Source organism: Prionailurus viverrinus, chromosome B3, assembly GCF_022837055.1.
Source record: "Prionailurus viverrinus isolate Anna chromosome B3, UM_Priviv_1.0, whole genome shotgun sequence".
Taxonomy (NCBI): Eukaryota; Metazoa; Chordata; class Mammalia; order Carnivora; family Felidae; genus Prionailurus; species Prionailurus viverrinus.
In genome coordinates, this window is record NC_062566.1 from 94189629 (window position 1) to 94204076 (window position 14448).

Genomic DNA, 14448 nt, shown 5'->3' on the forward strand with positions numbered 1-14448 from the left:
TCACATATTTCTCTCCTTAGGGCATGAGCATCATTGTACTTACATGATAAGAAGTGAAGAAAGACAGCAAAAGTAAGGAGGTCCAGAGAGAACATTCATAGTCAACAGTCATTACTGTGTTAAACATTTGAAAACTATGATTTTCCTTATCAACTCAACCAGGCCTTTAAAAGGCCACAGCAACAGTCCACCAAATGAATTTTAAGACACTCTTGCACCCCATAATTAAAGAATGTCCAACCCCATCCTTACGCCCAAAAGAGACTTAGAAAACTGCAGCCCTGGGGCAAAGTCGATGCATTTTACGAACACATCCAGATGTAACTTAACACATGTCAGGGTTTCACTGTAGAACAATTTTAGTCATGCCAGATAATATGGGGCGTCTGGGTGTCTCAGTCAGTTAAGCTCCCGACTCTTGGTTTCGGCTCAGGTCATGATCTCAGGGTTCCTGAGATGGAGCCCCCCAATCATGCTCTGCCCCAGCAGGACGGTGCCTGCTTGGGGTTCCCTCCACCCCCCTCTCTCTCTGCCCTCCCCCTCTTGCATATTCTCTCTCTCAAAATAAATAAATAAACTTAAAAACAGAAATGAAATTGCTTACATCATATAGCTTTCTTTAACATAAGTGTAAGTGACTTCTCCAATCATGTGCTCCAAGGAAGGCTAGGAAATGCCAGTGATACAAACAATATATAAAGGACTGCCAAACTTGCAGTGTATTCTTTCTTTGAACATTTATGATTTTACCCAGATGCCAAGCTTCGGAGTCATTTTTGCTTCTTTCAGTTTTCTATTTCTCCTATTTGACAAAAATAAAAATAGGCTTTCAAGGAAAGAGGACAAGCTGAGCCTGCCTAGAGGTGCCTTGGACCCCATCCTCAGAGAATTTATTATGAGACTCACCAGTCATAGTAAAGTGGCTTTGAAGCAGTCCTACCTGACTTAGTTTAGATGATTCAGGTTTTATTCCATAAACCAAACACATGGTTATGAGTAGGGGACAACAGAGAAATCTTGATTCAATTCCCTAAACACTGCTAGAGGAATATGGAAGCAACTGATAGTCTCTACAGAGCAGATGGGGTGGGAAGGGGAATCTCAATGGGAGTTCAAAAGACAAAAGAAATACCGTTCCTTCCAGTCTTAGAAATCCAACAACTGGATGGTCAGACATCACATTCTTTACTCCAGATCTCATCTGTCCCAAGAAGAGACACTCCAGACCTGTGATAATGTCCACCTTCCAGAATCAGGGTGAATCACTGTACACATGTATGACTTGTGACCAGAAGGGCTTGCACTTATAATAAAAGGAAAATTGAAATACAGTGTCAGTGGGAAGGACCACTCAGGGGATAAGCCGGCTGGAGGCAGGGTAAACCTCTGACACTGACCCATTCTCCCCTCTCTCCACTCCCTCCCTGCCTCAACTCCAGCTGAGGAGTACAGAGCACCCTTGCCTGTGGTCCTCAGACTGACTGCAGCCTTCCTGATGTAGGTCTCCACTTGGAAGGCTCAGCTCTCCCCAGGAGCCAAAGGGCGAAACAACGAGGGCCCAAGAGGAAGCGGAAGGGGTGACAGGAAAGCCTAAACACCATGTATTCCATCAATGCTTTCTTTACAAAAACACAAGCTTGGGACCTGGGATGGAGCGCCTTCCTTGGCACTTACACGGAGAAGTTACAGGAGAGTTGCAAAGACACGCTCCAATATCAGGTAGATTCTTATAGCTTCTAATTATTGAACACCTGCCATGGGCAAAGTATCATGTTGTACCTGTTGAGGAATAAGATGGATATTTGATCGCTTTTTGATTTAAACTTCCCTGTTCCCAAAACTGACCGAGGATACTTACAGGATGAAGAAGAGAGCTCTGCCTTTTTGGTGCTGATATTCTTATTTTAAAATTGCTTGAAAACACCCTTGCTTTCTACTACTTCCCCTCCTGCCCCATTCTGTTAGGCTGGACAATCGTTCCCACAGACACCGGCACCTTCCAAAGTCAAAGGCCCTCAGCACAGAGTAACGCCAGTCTGAGGCCCTCCATATTACAGTTCTGCTGAGCTCACGGATTCCTGAAACTCATTTAAAAATAAGGAGTCAAAAATGAAGCATGTGCAAATCTCAGGACAAGCACTCCCAAGAAGCTTCCCTGGGAAAGGGCGGTCAGGCAGCTCCCCACTTCCTTGCTCCTGTGAACACCATTATATGCAGACTGCACAGAGTATGACCCCATACTTGATACTAAGTAAGAGAAAAGGGCAGAGAGAGAATTAAAGGGGAGACCAAGACCAAGAGAAGGAGAGGGGGAGAGAAAAAGGGAGAGGTAGAGGGAGGGACAGAAGTATGTGCAGATGGGGAAAGGGAGAGGGGGTGGGACAAGATGGGCAGGGATCTAGGGGCCTATGGAAAGACAGAGAGGGGCAGCAGTAGGAACAGATGGGGGAGGGAACTGAGACGTAGGAGCAAAGTATAGTGGGGGTCCAAGGAGGAGGACAGAGGTGAGCTGGAGTGGTGGAAAGAAGACAGGGGTGAAACGGGGGATGTCCCAAGGAGGGAAGGGGAGAAGAGAATCCAAGAGAGAATGAACAACATAAAGACATCAGGAAAGCCCTTGAACACTATCTGCCATTCCTCCCGCCTCCCAAGGTGCTCCCTGCCTCTGTGGGAGGTCATCAGCAAGCAGGGTCACCATCCCACACTTCTGTGCATACACAGCCCTTTCTGGGGCAGCTGCTCACTGGCCACTCGCACGATGCTCCCAGCTACCCCTCTCTCTGCAGTCCCCACACAAGATGCATACATTCATCTAGGTGTTCAGTGAATGCAGTGACCGAATTTTAGGAGCAGTCTCCAGTCAATTCTTACCAATCTGAGTGGAAGTTTCTTGCTGGAACACAGGCACTTCAGGACACAAAGCTAATGGAATGGCTCTGATTAACCTTGCCTGGGAGGAAAGCTCTGAGGCTAAGGTCTGCACCCCACGAGGGTGCCCACGAATGGTGGATGGGTGTGGCTGGCAACCCCCGGGACTGAGTGGTCTGACTAGATGGTCTGTTCAGCCCTAAAGCAGTTCAAGATCAACAGGAAAAACTCTTTGAGTTGATAATGATGACAGGATTGTTTCCTTAGGCTTCTCCTAGAGATGTCAGCCTGCTGATCCCCATTGGAAGGTCATGCATGCATCTTGAGCCATTTTGGGGAAGAAGGCAGAGATTCACATTTCACTTAAGTGAATCCTCCCCTTTGTTCCAGGTTCAACTCAAAACTTATCTCTACCAAGTAACCGCTTGGCACAACCTTCATGGAACCTTTGCTTCTACGAATTTAGCACAACTCGTACTGTCGATAGCTCCTGACTTAATGGTCATGGTCACATTTTTCTAAAAGCATTTTACATGTTAGAATCACCTACCCAGCTGGACTGTGATGCTTCCCAGGGCACAAGAGCTTCATGGAAAGAACCTGGGCTTTGATTCAAACAGACTTGGACTCAAACCCTCAGTTGTTAAAAAGATGTGGAGTACTTAATGTCATGAAGGCTTAGTCTACTTATCTGGGGGAAGAGAAAACAGGGGCTAGGTGGGACAAGGTCACTCTTTTGTCAGGTGGCTCCTGCCCTGGACGAAGACACACCCCAGTGAGTCCCCCCACCCAGACATCTGTGAGCCAGCAGTGGCTGGGGGGCCGGTGGGCAGGACCAGTGCAGCCCCCAAACCCGCAGCAAACTTTTCCGACCTCATTTTTTTTGTATTGGGTAAGATTAGTGGCACAAGCATAATGATGTTATCGAATCCGTCATCTCAGAAAGTGGAACCACCTCCATTTCATTCTTGCTCTAACTTTCTCTTCCTTGTCACCTCCTTCCCCTTTATCAATGGGCTGATTGAGATGAGAGGGACACACCAATTCGCTATACTTCGTATCATTTTCATGTCCCTGCTTCGGAAATCTTCTCGGACTCTGGAGTAGAAATAAACTTAAAACACTGGTACAACTCCTTAGTAAACTGTTTTGTTCACGTGAGTATTTTGGGTTTTGCACAACACATGCTTTTTTTAATTAAAGAAAATTTTTTTTAATTTTTCTTTCTTTTTGAGAGAGAGAGAAAGAGCGTGCGCAAGTGGGGAAGGGGCAGAGAGAGAAGAAGACAGAATCTGAAGCAGGCTCCAGGCTCTGAGCTGTCAGCACAGAGCCCAACACAGGGCTCAAACCCACAAACCGTGAGATTATGACCTGAGCTGAAGTTGGACGCTTAACCGACTGAGCCACCCAGGTGCCCCAACACATGTATGTATTTTTTTAAAGAATGCCTTCTTACCCTTAGTAAAAACAAAGCACATGCAAAATCATCATAAATACTCTTCGTAAAATCATCACAAGTGTTCTATAGCACACATGAATTGCTATTTGTTCTGTGATTACAGATACAACACGATTTGTCTAACTATACATTATCAAATATTTATGCTCGATACATATTTTTCCACTACTTTATTTTTTTCCCACTACTCTAAATGACTATCCTTATAGACACATCTTTGTGCACATACATAAATATTTCCACAGCATAAAAATCTGAGAGCTGCATTCATTAGCCAAAGGCATTTTTACAGCTTTTGGTGCCCATTCATTGTTTGATATGATTCCAATAAGATCTTATCATTTTGCATGACCACCAGTGGGCCTGAGTGTTTCCAATTCTCTCTTAACTTATGAAATGACTCCACTCCTTTCTTGATGGTGGTGATGGTAGTGGTTTTATTTTGCTTTTAACTTTTGGAAAAATTTTCTGGTCCTCAGCGTTAGCATCTCACAGACACCAGGGAAACAGGGAACTAAATCCTTAGTTATTTGAGTATTTTGTAACAACCAGAGAAAGGACAACCAAGCACAATGGGTGGGTCACTGGTGCCTATATCTCCTAAAAGCAGGGCCCTCAGCCAGACATCAGTTCAGGGCCCAAGGTCTCTAAAGACAGTTGCAAACACATATCTTTAATCGCTGCAAATTAGGGTCTAGCCCGGCGCCTGGCCAGAAGACCTGCTTCAGTGCACACTTGCTCAGTGAATGAAAAGTTATCTGTTTATTATATCTATAGCTTCTTCAAAGTGTAAGAAAAATAATGACATTAGGGCAGCTCCTGGAATTAAGAATTTTATTTTTAAAAAAATCACCTGCCCCATAACCACGCACAGTCTTATTTTCTCAATGATTTGGCTTTTCCAGATCCGAGTTTTCCCTCGCCAGTAAACAAAGGGAAGATTTTTACGTTAACCCTATCAGGGAAAGAAAGGGCTTCCTCCTGTATGATGCTAACATCTTCCACTGAACAGAAATCTAATGCACGATGCATCAAACAAGGACAAAATCTCCGGAGAGCAGATCCAAACAGTATGCCGATGCTGTATAGCTTGGAGCCTATGCCAGCATTTCCATCACAAAAATCCTATAATCCAAAGCCACAGCAAATTGAATAAGTAACTAATAATTAGGTTTTTGCCCCTCTCTTATTCCAAGAAAATAATTTAAAAATTAAATTGTACACGTAGATAGGAAGGGATTATGTCACTGGTGATGTTAATCAGTTAGGAATTTATAAACAATTCCCTATATCCCCAATCCATTTTTCTGTCCTTATCTGAATGGCAGCAGTTTTCACTGTGGTGGTGGTATTCTTAGGGGGAAAAAAAAGCTTTTTCCTAAGAGTCTTAGAATCATAAATTATCAGAGGAAAAAGATGCTACAAATCATCTAATTTGAAAAATCACGCTAATTTTAAAAAAAAGGAAACTGTACCTCAGAGACGTTATAAATGGCAGAACTCAAGTCTATGGAAATAATGACTTAATTCCATCTCCCCTCAAATTCTAAGATAGCTTCGTTTTTATTTATATATAACTGCCTTTTATTAGAGGAATATGAAGGTATGAAATCCACTGGGCATTTGCCCTTAGCAAGCAGAACCTTGTAATGTCGATTTATGTTAGGTAAAATCTGACAGAAAAGCAAAGCTAGCCTTTTCCATAAATTTAGATGTCATTTAGATATTCAGAGACAACACGACTCCATCTTGGAGCTGAACGGAGTTTAAGTATTTTCCAGTACAACTTCTTTCCCACATGAGGTGACCAAAGACCCCAAAGGTTGTGACATATAAAGCCACCCAATTAGAAAAGCAGAGCCAGTATTTTATCATTGCTGGCTCAGGGGCCTTTCCGCCATATCAAGCTGGATTTTCTATGGGATAGTCTGGTACAGCATCTGGTATAACTTATAAAATCTTAGGTATTATAAAATTTCCGCTCATGACCCATTCTGTTTCAAAGGCTGTGCACTGTGTCCCTATTCTTTCGGTCACCTTCCACAGTTTAAGAGTAATCTTTTCTCTCAAAGTCTAGTCGGTCCATCGATTTCAAAAGACAAAACAAAAATAGCACAGGTCTGGCCCTTATCGTACAAATGTACAAGTACTGAAAAGCCAAATAATGCTGCAGACACAGGCATTTCTGTCACTAATGATCAGGTGAAACTTGGTTTTTTTCCTCCCCTTCTTGCTGACTCTGGCCACTTGTCAGAATCTTTTTGGCCATACTGCACTGACTGAGGACTGGGTTTACCTCCAGCTCATCCAACTGGGGGTTAACGTGCTTCCTAGATTGGGGGAGTCCCTTGGTGAGCCCCTCAGCATCCTCCTGGGCCACCATCTGTGAGACTTCAGTTAAGCAATGTGCCTCTTTGGGCCTCCAGGTGCTCACGATAAGCTGTCAGTGTTTTCTCCAGCCCTACAATCATACGGTCTATGATTTAGGTGATAGTTATCGTCATAAAGGGGAAGGTGGGGGTGAACTGAGACGGCCTCTTGATAGTGCATTTGAGTCCGGAACCTTCTTTCTCTCTCACCAGCCAAGCCAGTCAGCCTGTGGGGGTTGAATCACATTTTAGAGTGGGTGGGAGCACGTTTCAGTGCAAAGAACTGCATGATCCCCGAGAACAACTGGAAAGGCCAGAGAGAGAGAGACGGGCAAAAGACAGAAAAAGCAGAGATGTCAGGAACAAAGCAGGGAATGTGGGAGGAAGCGCTGACTCACTGCCTCCTCTGAGATAAAATGCCCTTTACGGCGCTGGCTCAATCCTAGATTTTATCCCACCAGGCCAAACATTAGGGAGGTCCCTTAAATGCTGGATACATTGCTATCAATAAGTACTCTGCCACTCCATCACACCGATCTGGGGCAGCTTTGTAACGAGGGTTTGCTACAGCCTACCCGAAGCATGTGGCACACAGCAAAACCATCGAGATCCCTTCTGGGCGCTGTCCTGCAAGATCCGTCCAAATTATGGTCTTGACCTCCACGGCAGTGGGGCACACACATAACTCTGAAACCAGCATCTGGAGCTAGCTTCATCAACGTTACTTCCCAGCTACTGGCAAACTAGGCCAGCCTTTGTCCGCCTCCTCATCCTATTATTTAGATCCCAGCACTGAACAACTCTAGGCGGTACCCTTCACATCTGGGGTCACCGTAAGTCTGTGCATTTATTATGACAATCTTCTGGCAGGTGACCATGCAGGTTTTGAAGAAAGGGCAGCCAAGAGGTCATGCGGACTAGTGTCAGAGTTGCCCATTCCAAACCGACATAAAAGCACATGACCAGCACCCAGAAGAACCACAAACTTTATGTTACCGAGTTTATGTTACGGAGGCTCTTACTAACTAAAATGTGGAGATGTCACCAAAGCTCTAATCCGGGTCCCAAGATCTTGCGCTATTGTTATCAAGATGACAGACAACCTCATGGGGCGCCTGGGTGGCTCAGTCGGTTGGGCATCCGACTTCGGCGCAGGTCATGATCTCACGGTTTGTGAGTTCGAGCCCCGCGTCGGGCTCTGTGCTGACAGCTCGGAGCCTGGAGCCTGCTTTGGATTCTGTGTCTCCTTCTCTCTCTGCCCCTCCCCAACTTGTGCTCTGTGTCTCTATGTCTCTCAAAAAATAAATAAATGTTAAAAAAAAAAATGACCGACAACCTCAAATAAATAAAAATACCAATAAAATGTGAGACCTCGTAAGAACAAAAGCCCATGTTCCAGCAGTGGTCATCTACTGAAATTCTATTAGTAGTCTGGAAAATCTCCAGAAGGCAATAACCTCCCCCACAGGCTCACTGTAGGCTTCTAGAGAGCTCTGGCAAGCCTCAGAGTTGACGATAACCTTCCTTGGGGTGGTACTATACACAGAAAGGGGATGTTTGATCCAGAACCCAAAACACCGCTAAACGTAATGTTCACAGATATGACACAAATCTTGAGCATTCCAGAAGGTATGATGGAGAACTAGATCACCAGTGAAGATAAGAAATGAGTTCCCATCTGTGCTTTATCTAAATAGGTCACATTGAATGACTCCTTGTAGTGACAAAATGTTAATGATTTTTCCTCAGTCTCAAAAACTGGACTATATTTCTATGTTATCTTTTTTAAAATCAGGTTTTTAAAAATCTAGGTGTAATTCACATCGAATAAATTTCCTTTTAGTGCACAATTCTGTGGGTTGGAAAAACTCATAAAATCTGTAACCACCACCATAATCAAGATGTGAGACAATTTCATCACCCCAAAATCCCCTCATGCTTATTTACAGCAACCCCTATTTCTAGCCTGACAACCAATATTTGATAAAACTGGACTGTACCGTAAAACAAATATCAGCACTGCTTAGACTTTCCTTTAAATATTTACCGTATTTCACCGACCCAAAACAGACAGACTGAAAGGCAGGCAGGCACACACACACACCCTAGATTTGAACACTGTGACAGTAGGATATGTCTTACAATCAATGGCATTTTGCTATTTTAACTGGTAAAACCTTTTTCTTTTGGAGATACATAAAACGATGTCTTATAATCTACGGTGCTTTTTAAAAAACTAAGTGAAGTGTAACAGTAAGTTCTTTATTTTTCAACATTCATTCAATATTTACTATGTGTGAAGTCTTCTTTCTACTAGACACTGAAAACAGAAAAATGAAAACGTGGTCCTCAAAACTATCACTTGAGATATATGTTATCAATTATAATATATGATAATGTCTGTAGCAAAAGGTTATCCACCTACTAAGTAAAATTATCTCTAAATCAGACACTCTTCTTCTTTCAGGCAAAATTCTCCCCCAATTCAGATCCTTCCGCGGACACAGGAAATAAGGATGAAGGTAGTACCATTCGGCTTCACTCTGCCCATTCTAGGAATGAGTTATTGCCATGCCATGTGACATATTGCCTAGGAACAATCCAATTATTTCTTCTATGATGCACTGTTGTGGTAGGGAAGCCTCATTTCAGTGTTCAACAGCTGCAAGGCTTTTAGGATAATATCAGAAGACAAGTCACTCAAAATAACTGCTCAATCTGCAAGAGGCAGATGCCCCAAATCTTTCATAGACATGCTTCAAAGTCCCCAAATTCTTCCCTGGGCAATTTTTAAAGGGGAGTGTAGAGAAGAAAAGTTAGTGAGTGCTCTTACCTGATTCTTGAAAGTGTTCTTCATTTGACAGAGTTCTAGACAAGATAAGTATTAATGCTTCTTTAAATTGGTCAAAATGCACCTAAAAGTAAACAATTAAAAATGAGTTCAAAAGAGTTTCCACAGCCTTAAGGACGCAAATCCATCTTCAAGGTACCAGAACCGTTTGTTAGCATCCTGACAGCCTTGAAGTGAGTCACAAACAGCTTTTGTTCTCTTTTCTTCATTTCTCTGAAGCACTGAAGGGAAAAGTGGGCAGATCACTTCTGACACCCCCGTGTCGTAAACCCTAACATCAACATCAATATTTATTCAACCCCGAGGGGGAAAGCTAGATAGCAAAACCCTCTTTATACACTCAGAAAAAGATACGTTTTGAACTCAACTCCTTTTATTTTTCTGAACCAGACCACAACAGAAAGATGTTAGGTTAGACATTAGGAAAAACTTCCCAAGTAAATGATCCATTGTAACAATGCCCCAAAGATGCTTTCATCCCTGAAGACATTCTAGAAGAGGGTGAGCTATCATCTGAGGGTGACTTGAATACAGTCTTGCCTGAGGCAGGTATATAATATTTATCTCCCAAGGCCCCTGTGACTCCATAAACAAATAGAAATCAATAGCAAACACAAAGAATAAAAGAACCTTGGGAAGCTTTGTCTTGAATTCTTAAAAATACAATTACCTTGATAGAAGGATGAAAGAACATGAGTTTTATTTAAGTAAATATTCAGTTAGAATTGGGGAAATACTTTGGTTAAAGGGGTAAAACAGTTTTCTTGATGGCCAAGTGTATTCTTCCATAATTTAAATTTATGTGACCTCACCGTGGGGTAGAAGGGAAAGATGGTATTCCTTCTCACAGTAATTCTAGTTCGATGATGTGGCACCTATTAACACAGAAGCCTATGCATAAATTCAAAGTTGGTAAATTTGTAATTTGTGCCGCTATGGGTCTCTTTGGACACCGTTACAAAACGTTGTCTGGAAGTTTAAATATGAGTGACAGATAAAAACCACTTGGCGAATTATACTGGGAAAAGTAGCAAACCTCATTAGTTATCTAAACAACGGAGGAAAAAAATCCTATGTCTTATCTATGCAATTTACCATACTGTCCCACAGTAGGTGTGATTTTTCTACCACAACCATTTTGATCACTCCAAGTTACTTTCCAAAATCATCTCCCTTTAGATGGTATAGACTAAAAATCAGGATACCCTATGGAGCCAGAGCAGAAATCCGCCAAGGGAGGCAGGACATCTGCTAGAGAGCCAGGGCCGTGCAATCAATGAAAAGGTGAAGACACTGCAGAAATGTAAGCGATACTAATTAGGGTTCACAGCAGACAAATCACTGCAGAGCCTGCAGGAGGAGAAAGGGCCAGGTCCTGCTGTTGTCCCAAAGTCAGAGTACGGGCTTCAGGCACTGTGGCATCCTGGCTCCCGTTCCCAGGGGCAAGGCCATCTTCCCAAGCAGCCAGTTCAAAACCACACAGACCCAAGGGCTCTCCTGCCCATGGACATTGGCCAGGCATTTACTACTTCCTACCGGAACCATTCCTTCCTCACAGGGGCGCGGGGGGCAGGAGGAGGGTTGGGGTACAGGCTCTGTGCTGGAGCCAGCTGGGTCCGGGTTCCGACCCTGCCTCAGCCACTTACTGCCTGCTGTGAACTGGCTAAATTACTATACCTCTCTGAGCTTTAGTTTGTTCATAGAGAAAAATGGGGATCTCTAACAACTAAAGTTTAGGACTCATTCAGCAAATATTTATTGAGCAGCTGCTATGGGCCAGGCAATGTCCTAAGCCCTGCTGACAGAGCAGTGAACAAGAGTGACAGAGACCTTGCCGCCGTGGAGTGCATGTTCTCAGGAAATGTCACAGAGGGTCCAGGCAGCCACTGTGTGAAAAGCATTGCATGCCTTTTATGTTATTTATAGTAACACCTCCCTCACAGAGGCATTAGGAAATCAAAATGAGAGTTACATAAGGGGTCTAGAACTTCCAGGGTAACTTATCAACTACTTGGTAAGTGGTAGTTAATACTCTAATAGCTAAATGGGGTGACTGTTTCCCCTGCTTTACAGAGAAATGGCTACATTTTCAAGCAAAGCAACTGGCCCTGAAAGTGACCGTGACAGACAAGTGGCAGTGGCGGAGGTGACAGCAGGGATCTTGCCTCCCCGCCAGTATCTGGGCAGTTGCCCAACATCAGAGAAGCCGATCCAATTTGCTGTGCTTGGGGACCTCAGCTTGGGGTTTCTCCTCTCTTAGGACAGTGATGGGAATGACTGGAATGAAACCTTGGCTTCTCCTTGACACAGTTATGAGTTGAACAGAAAAGAGAAGTGCTTGCCTTGAGAACTTCAAGTCCTATCTACTTCACCTCTGGGTGTCTGCTGGGTCTGGGCTTTGAGAGAGGTTATTGGATCCCTACATAGTTCAATTCAGGGAGTATTGGCCATGAAGGTCACCAGGAGTCTATGTACCTCAATTTCTCACCTTGAGAAATGACCAAGATACCTACAATCTGGACGTTGATTCTCATCAACTTCCAAGACTTTGTTACACCATATTTAAGGGATAGTTAGCCTCATACAAACAAACCGACCTTTGAGACAGTAAAACCTCATTTATACGGAGATGGCTTATCAGACAATCAAGCAGCAGACAACTGGAAAACAAAGAAGCGATGTCCAAAGCTGAGGAAGGCATGGAAAAGCCCACACACTCTGCTCACAGAAAATGCCACAGAACCAGCTCCGGAGCTATTTATTCTCACTCTGCCTGATTTATTATAAGCTTATTTTCCTGCTTCCCAGACCACTATAGATTAGAAGCAGCAAAGACGACACAGGAGCGCTCTGAGGTGAAGTACTAGGAGAAGTAACTACTGACATCTTGGGATTGAGTAAAGACGTTAACTATCTTTCCTCAGACAAAAATACAGTTTTTAAACTTAAAAAACCTTGTCTTAAAAACTCTACCAACTGTTAGAGAAGACATGCACTAAAAAACCTAATAGGCTGGGGTTATTTATTTAGTGTTGAGACAAGTATCTATGTGCCACAAAACAAAGGCTGAGAGTATTGCTCTTATAATGTAGACAAATAACTGATAGACCAAGAAGATTTTAAATGATCAAGAATAATCTTATGCTGGGGCACCTGGGTGGCTCAGTCGGCTGGGCGTCCGACTTCGGCTCAGGTCATGATCTCACAGTTTGTGGTTTCAAGCCCCATGTTGGGCTCTGTGCTTACAGCTCGGAGCCTGGAGCCTGCTTTGGATTCTGTGCCTCCCTCTCTCTCTGCCCTTCCCCTGCTCATGCTCTGTCTCTCTCTCTCTCTCAAAAATAAATAAACTTAAAAAAAAAAAAAAAGAATAATCTTATGCTGTTTAATATCCTCTTTGACAGGGCAAAACTTTAACAAAATGTTTGCAATCCCCAAAGGTTATGTAAGACTGTTACTAAATGGGGTAAGAGATGCTGTTATCAGAAAATTGCATTAATGTGGATCCTGATAACACTAGATGAGTGGGTGTATTATTGCAGGTTCCTTCTTTCCTGGGCATTTAGTCATTTGGATCTCACAACATCCACATGAGCCAGGTAAGGCAGGCATCTCCCCTTGGAATTGAGGAGGCAGAGCACAAAAAAGGCATGGGCCTTGCTGGTGGCCTCACATCTTGAAGTTTTGGGGTTGCCTGGTGAACCCAGGACTTCTGACTGGAGTCATCAAAGCCTGGCAGCCCTCTTGCCCTAGACCTGCTTCACTCTCTGACCTCTCAGGGAAATCCCTAAACTGCCCCACATCAAATCCCCAACTTTACACAAAGCCAGTGTAAAACAGTACACTGGGGCTCCAGGGGGTGAAAGGTCAGGAGGAGAATCTTGAGTATGGGAGGGGAGAAGAGGAAAGAAGAGAGGAAAGTTGATTAGCACTTACAAGATAGAAGCTGGTGAGTGCTGTGAGAGACACAAAGACAAGCTGGAGAGACCATTTTTATGACATTTGGCTTCTCTGAGATATTCACAGGCAGAGCTTAACAGTTTCCAAAACAGACCTACTGAATCAGCCACTTTTTTTTTTTTTAAAGAAAAAGGGGCTATAAAAGACTAAACTTAACTCAGAGGTTCTTCATAATCTAACAGTGTCTATCTGATGGACCTCTTACACACACACACACACACACACACACACACACACACACACACGCACACACCCAGAAATCCAAAAACAAAAACGTGGCAAGCTGATCAAAACAACTGGAGCAGCCTTAAGTCTTAAACCGATCTTATTTTCCCTCCTGCCAGGGCATAGAGACACTGGACCCTCCACTTTAAATAATAGTAAATTCTACATCTTCCAAGAAGACAGTTCTCTAATAGAGGCAGGTGACTGCTATTTTCTGACAGTGCTCATGAATACTGATGTGGTGGAAAAGCCCCTTAGGGCACATCCCAGAACCAAAACGTTAATAAATGCCCTCTATTGTAAAGAAATGTGCATCAGCGGGCTCACTAAGTTCAGTAACTGGAATTTGTAAGTACCATTTTTCTCCTCCAAGGGAGCTTTACTATTGCATTACGTTAAAAGTTAGAAATCGTCACAAATATACAATGCAATTAAACCTCACACAGTAACAAGCCTCCAAGCCATGCTTCCCCTGGTTGGCACCCCCTCATTTGAATAATAATTGCTGCCATTCATTTTACAAGCATTCCTATATCTTGTATGCCTCAAAGGACAGTTTGCAGCAATGGGAAAATTACATGACAGACTAAAAACACACATGACATTTACACTAAATTAATGGGAAGACTAGTCAAATCTGATTTTTTTTGTCATGTGTCACCAGCACATAATAGAAATTCACATCATTTTTCCTTTCCAAATTTCATACGAATGCTTTT

At 43.3% G+C, this 14448-nt stretch overlaps 1 protein-coding gene across 12 annotated transcripts in view; it reads right to left on the reverse strand.

Annotated features, from left to right (window-relative positions):
- The window catches only part of NIN (ninein), a 101360-nt gene that overhangs the window by 69875 nt on the left and 17037 nt on the right, over positions 1–14448 (reverse strand). For 5 of the 12 annotated variants that reach the window (XM_047861711.1, XM_047861709.1, XM_047861712.1 and 2 more), the window contains exon 4: positions 9530–9611. In XM_047861711.1, the coding sequence (XP_047717667.1) occupies positions 9530–9611 (82 nt within the window). Of the gene's footprint in view, positions 1–604; positions 4122–9529; positions 9612–14448 lie in introns of those variants that run through there. The other 7 variants (XM_047861713.1, XM_047861715.1, XM_047861719.1 and 4 more) reach the window with 6 other exon arrangements.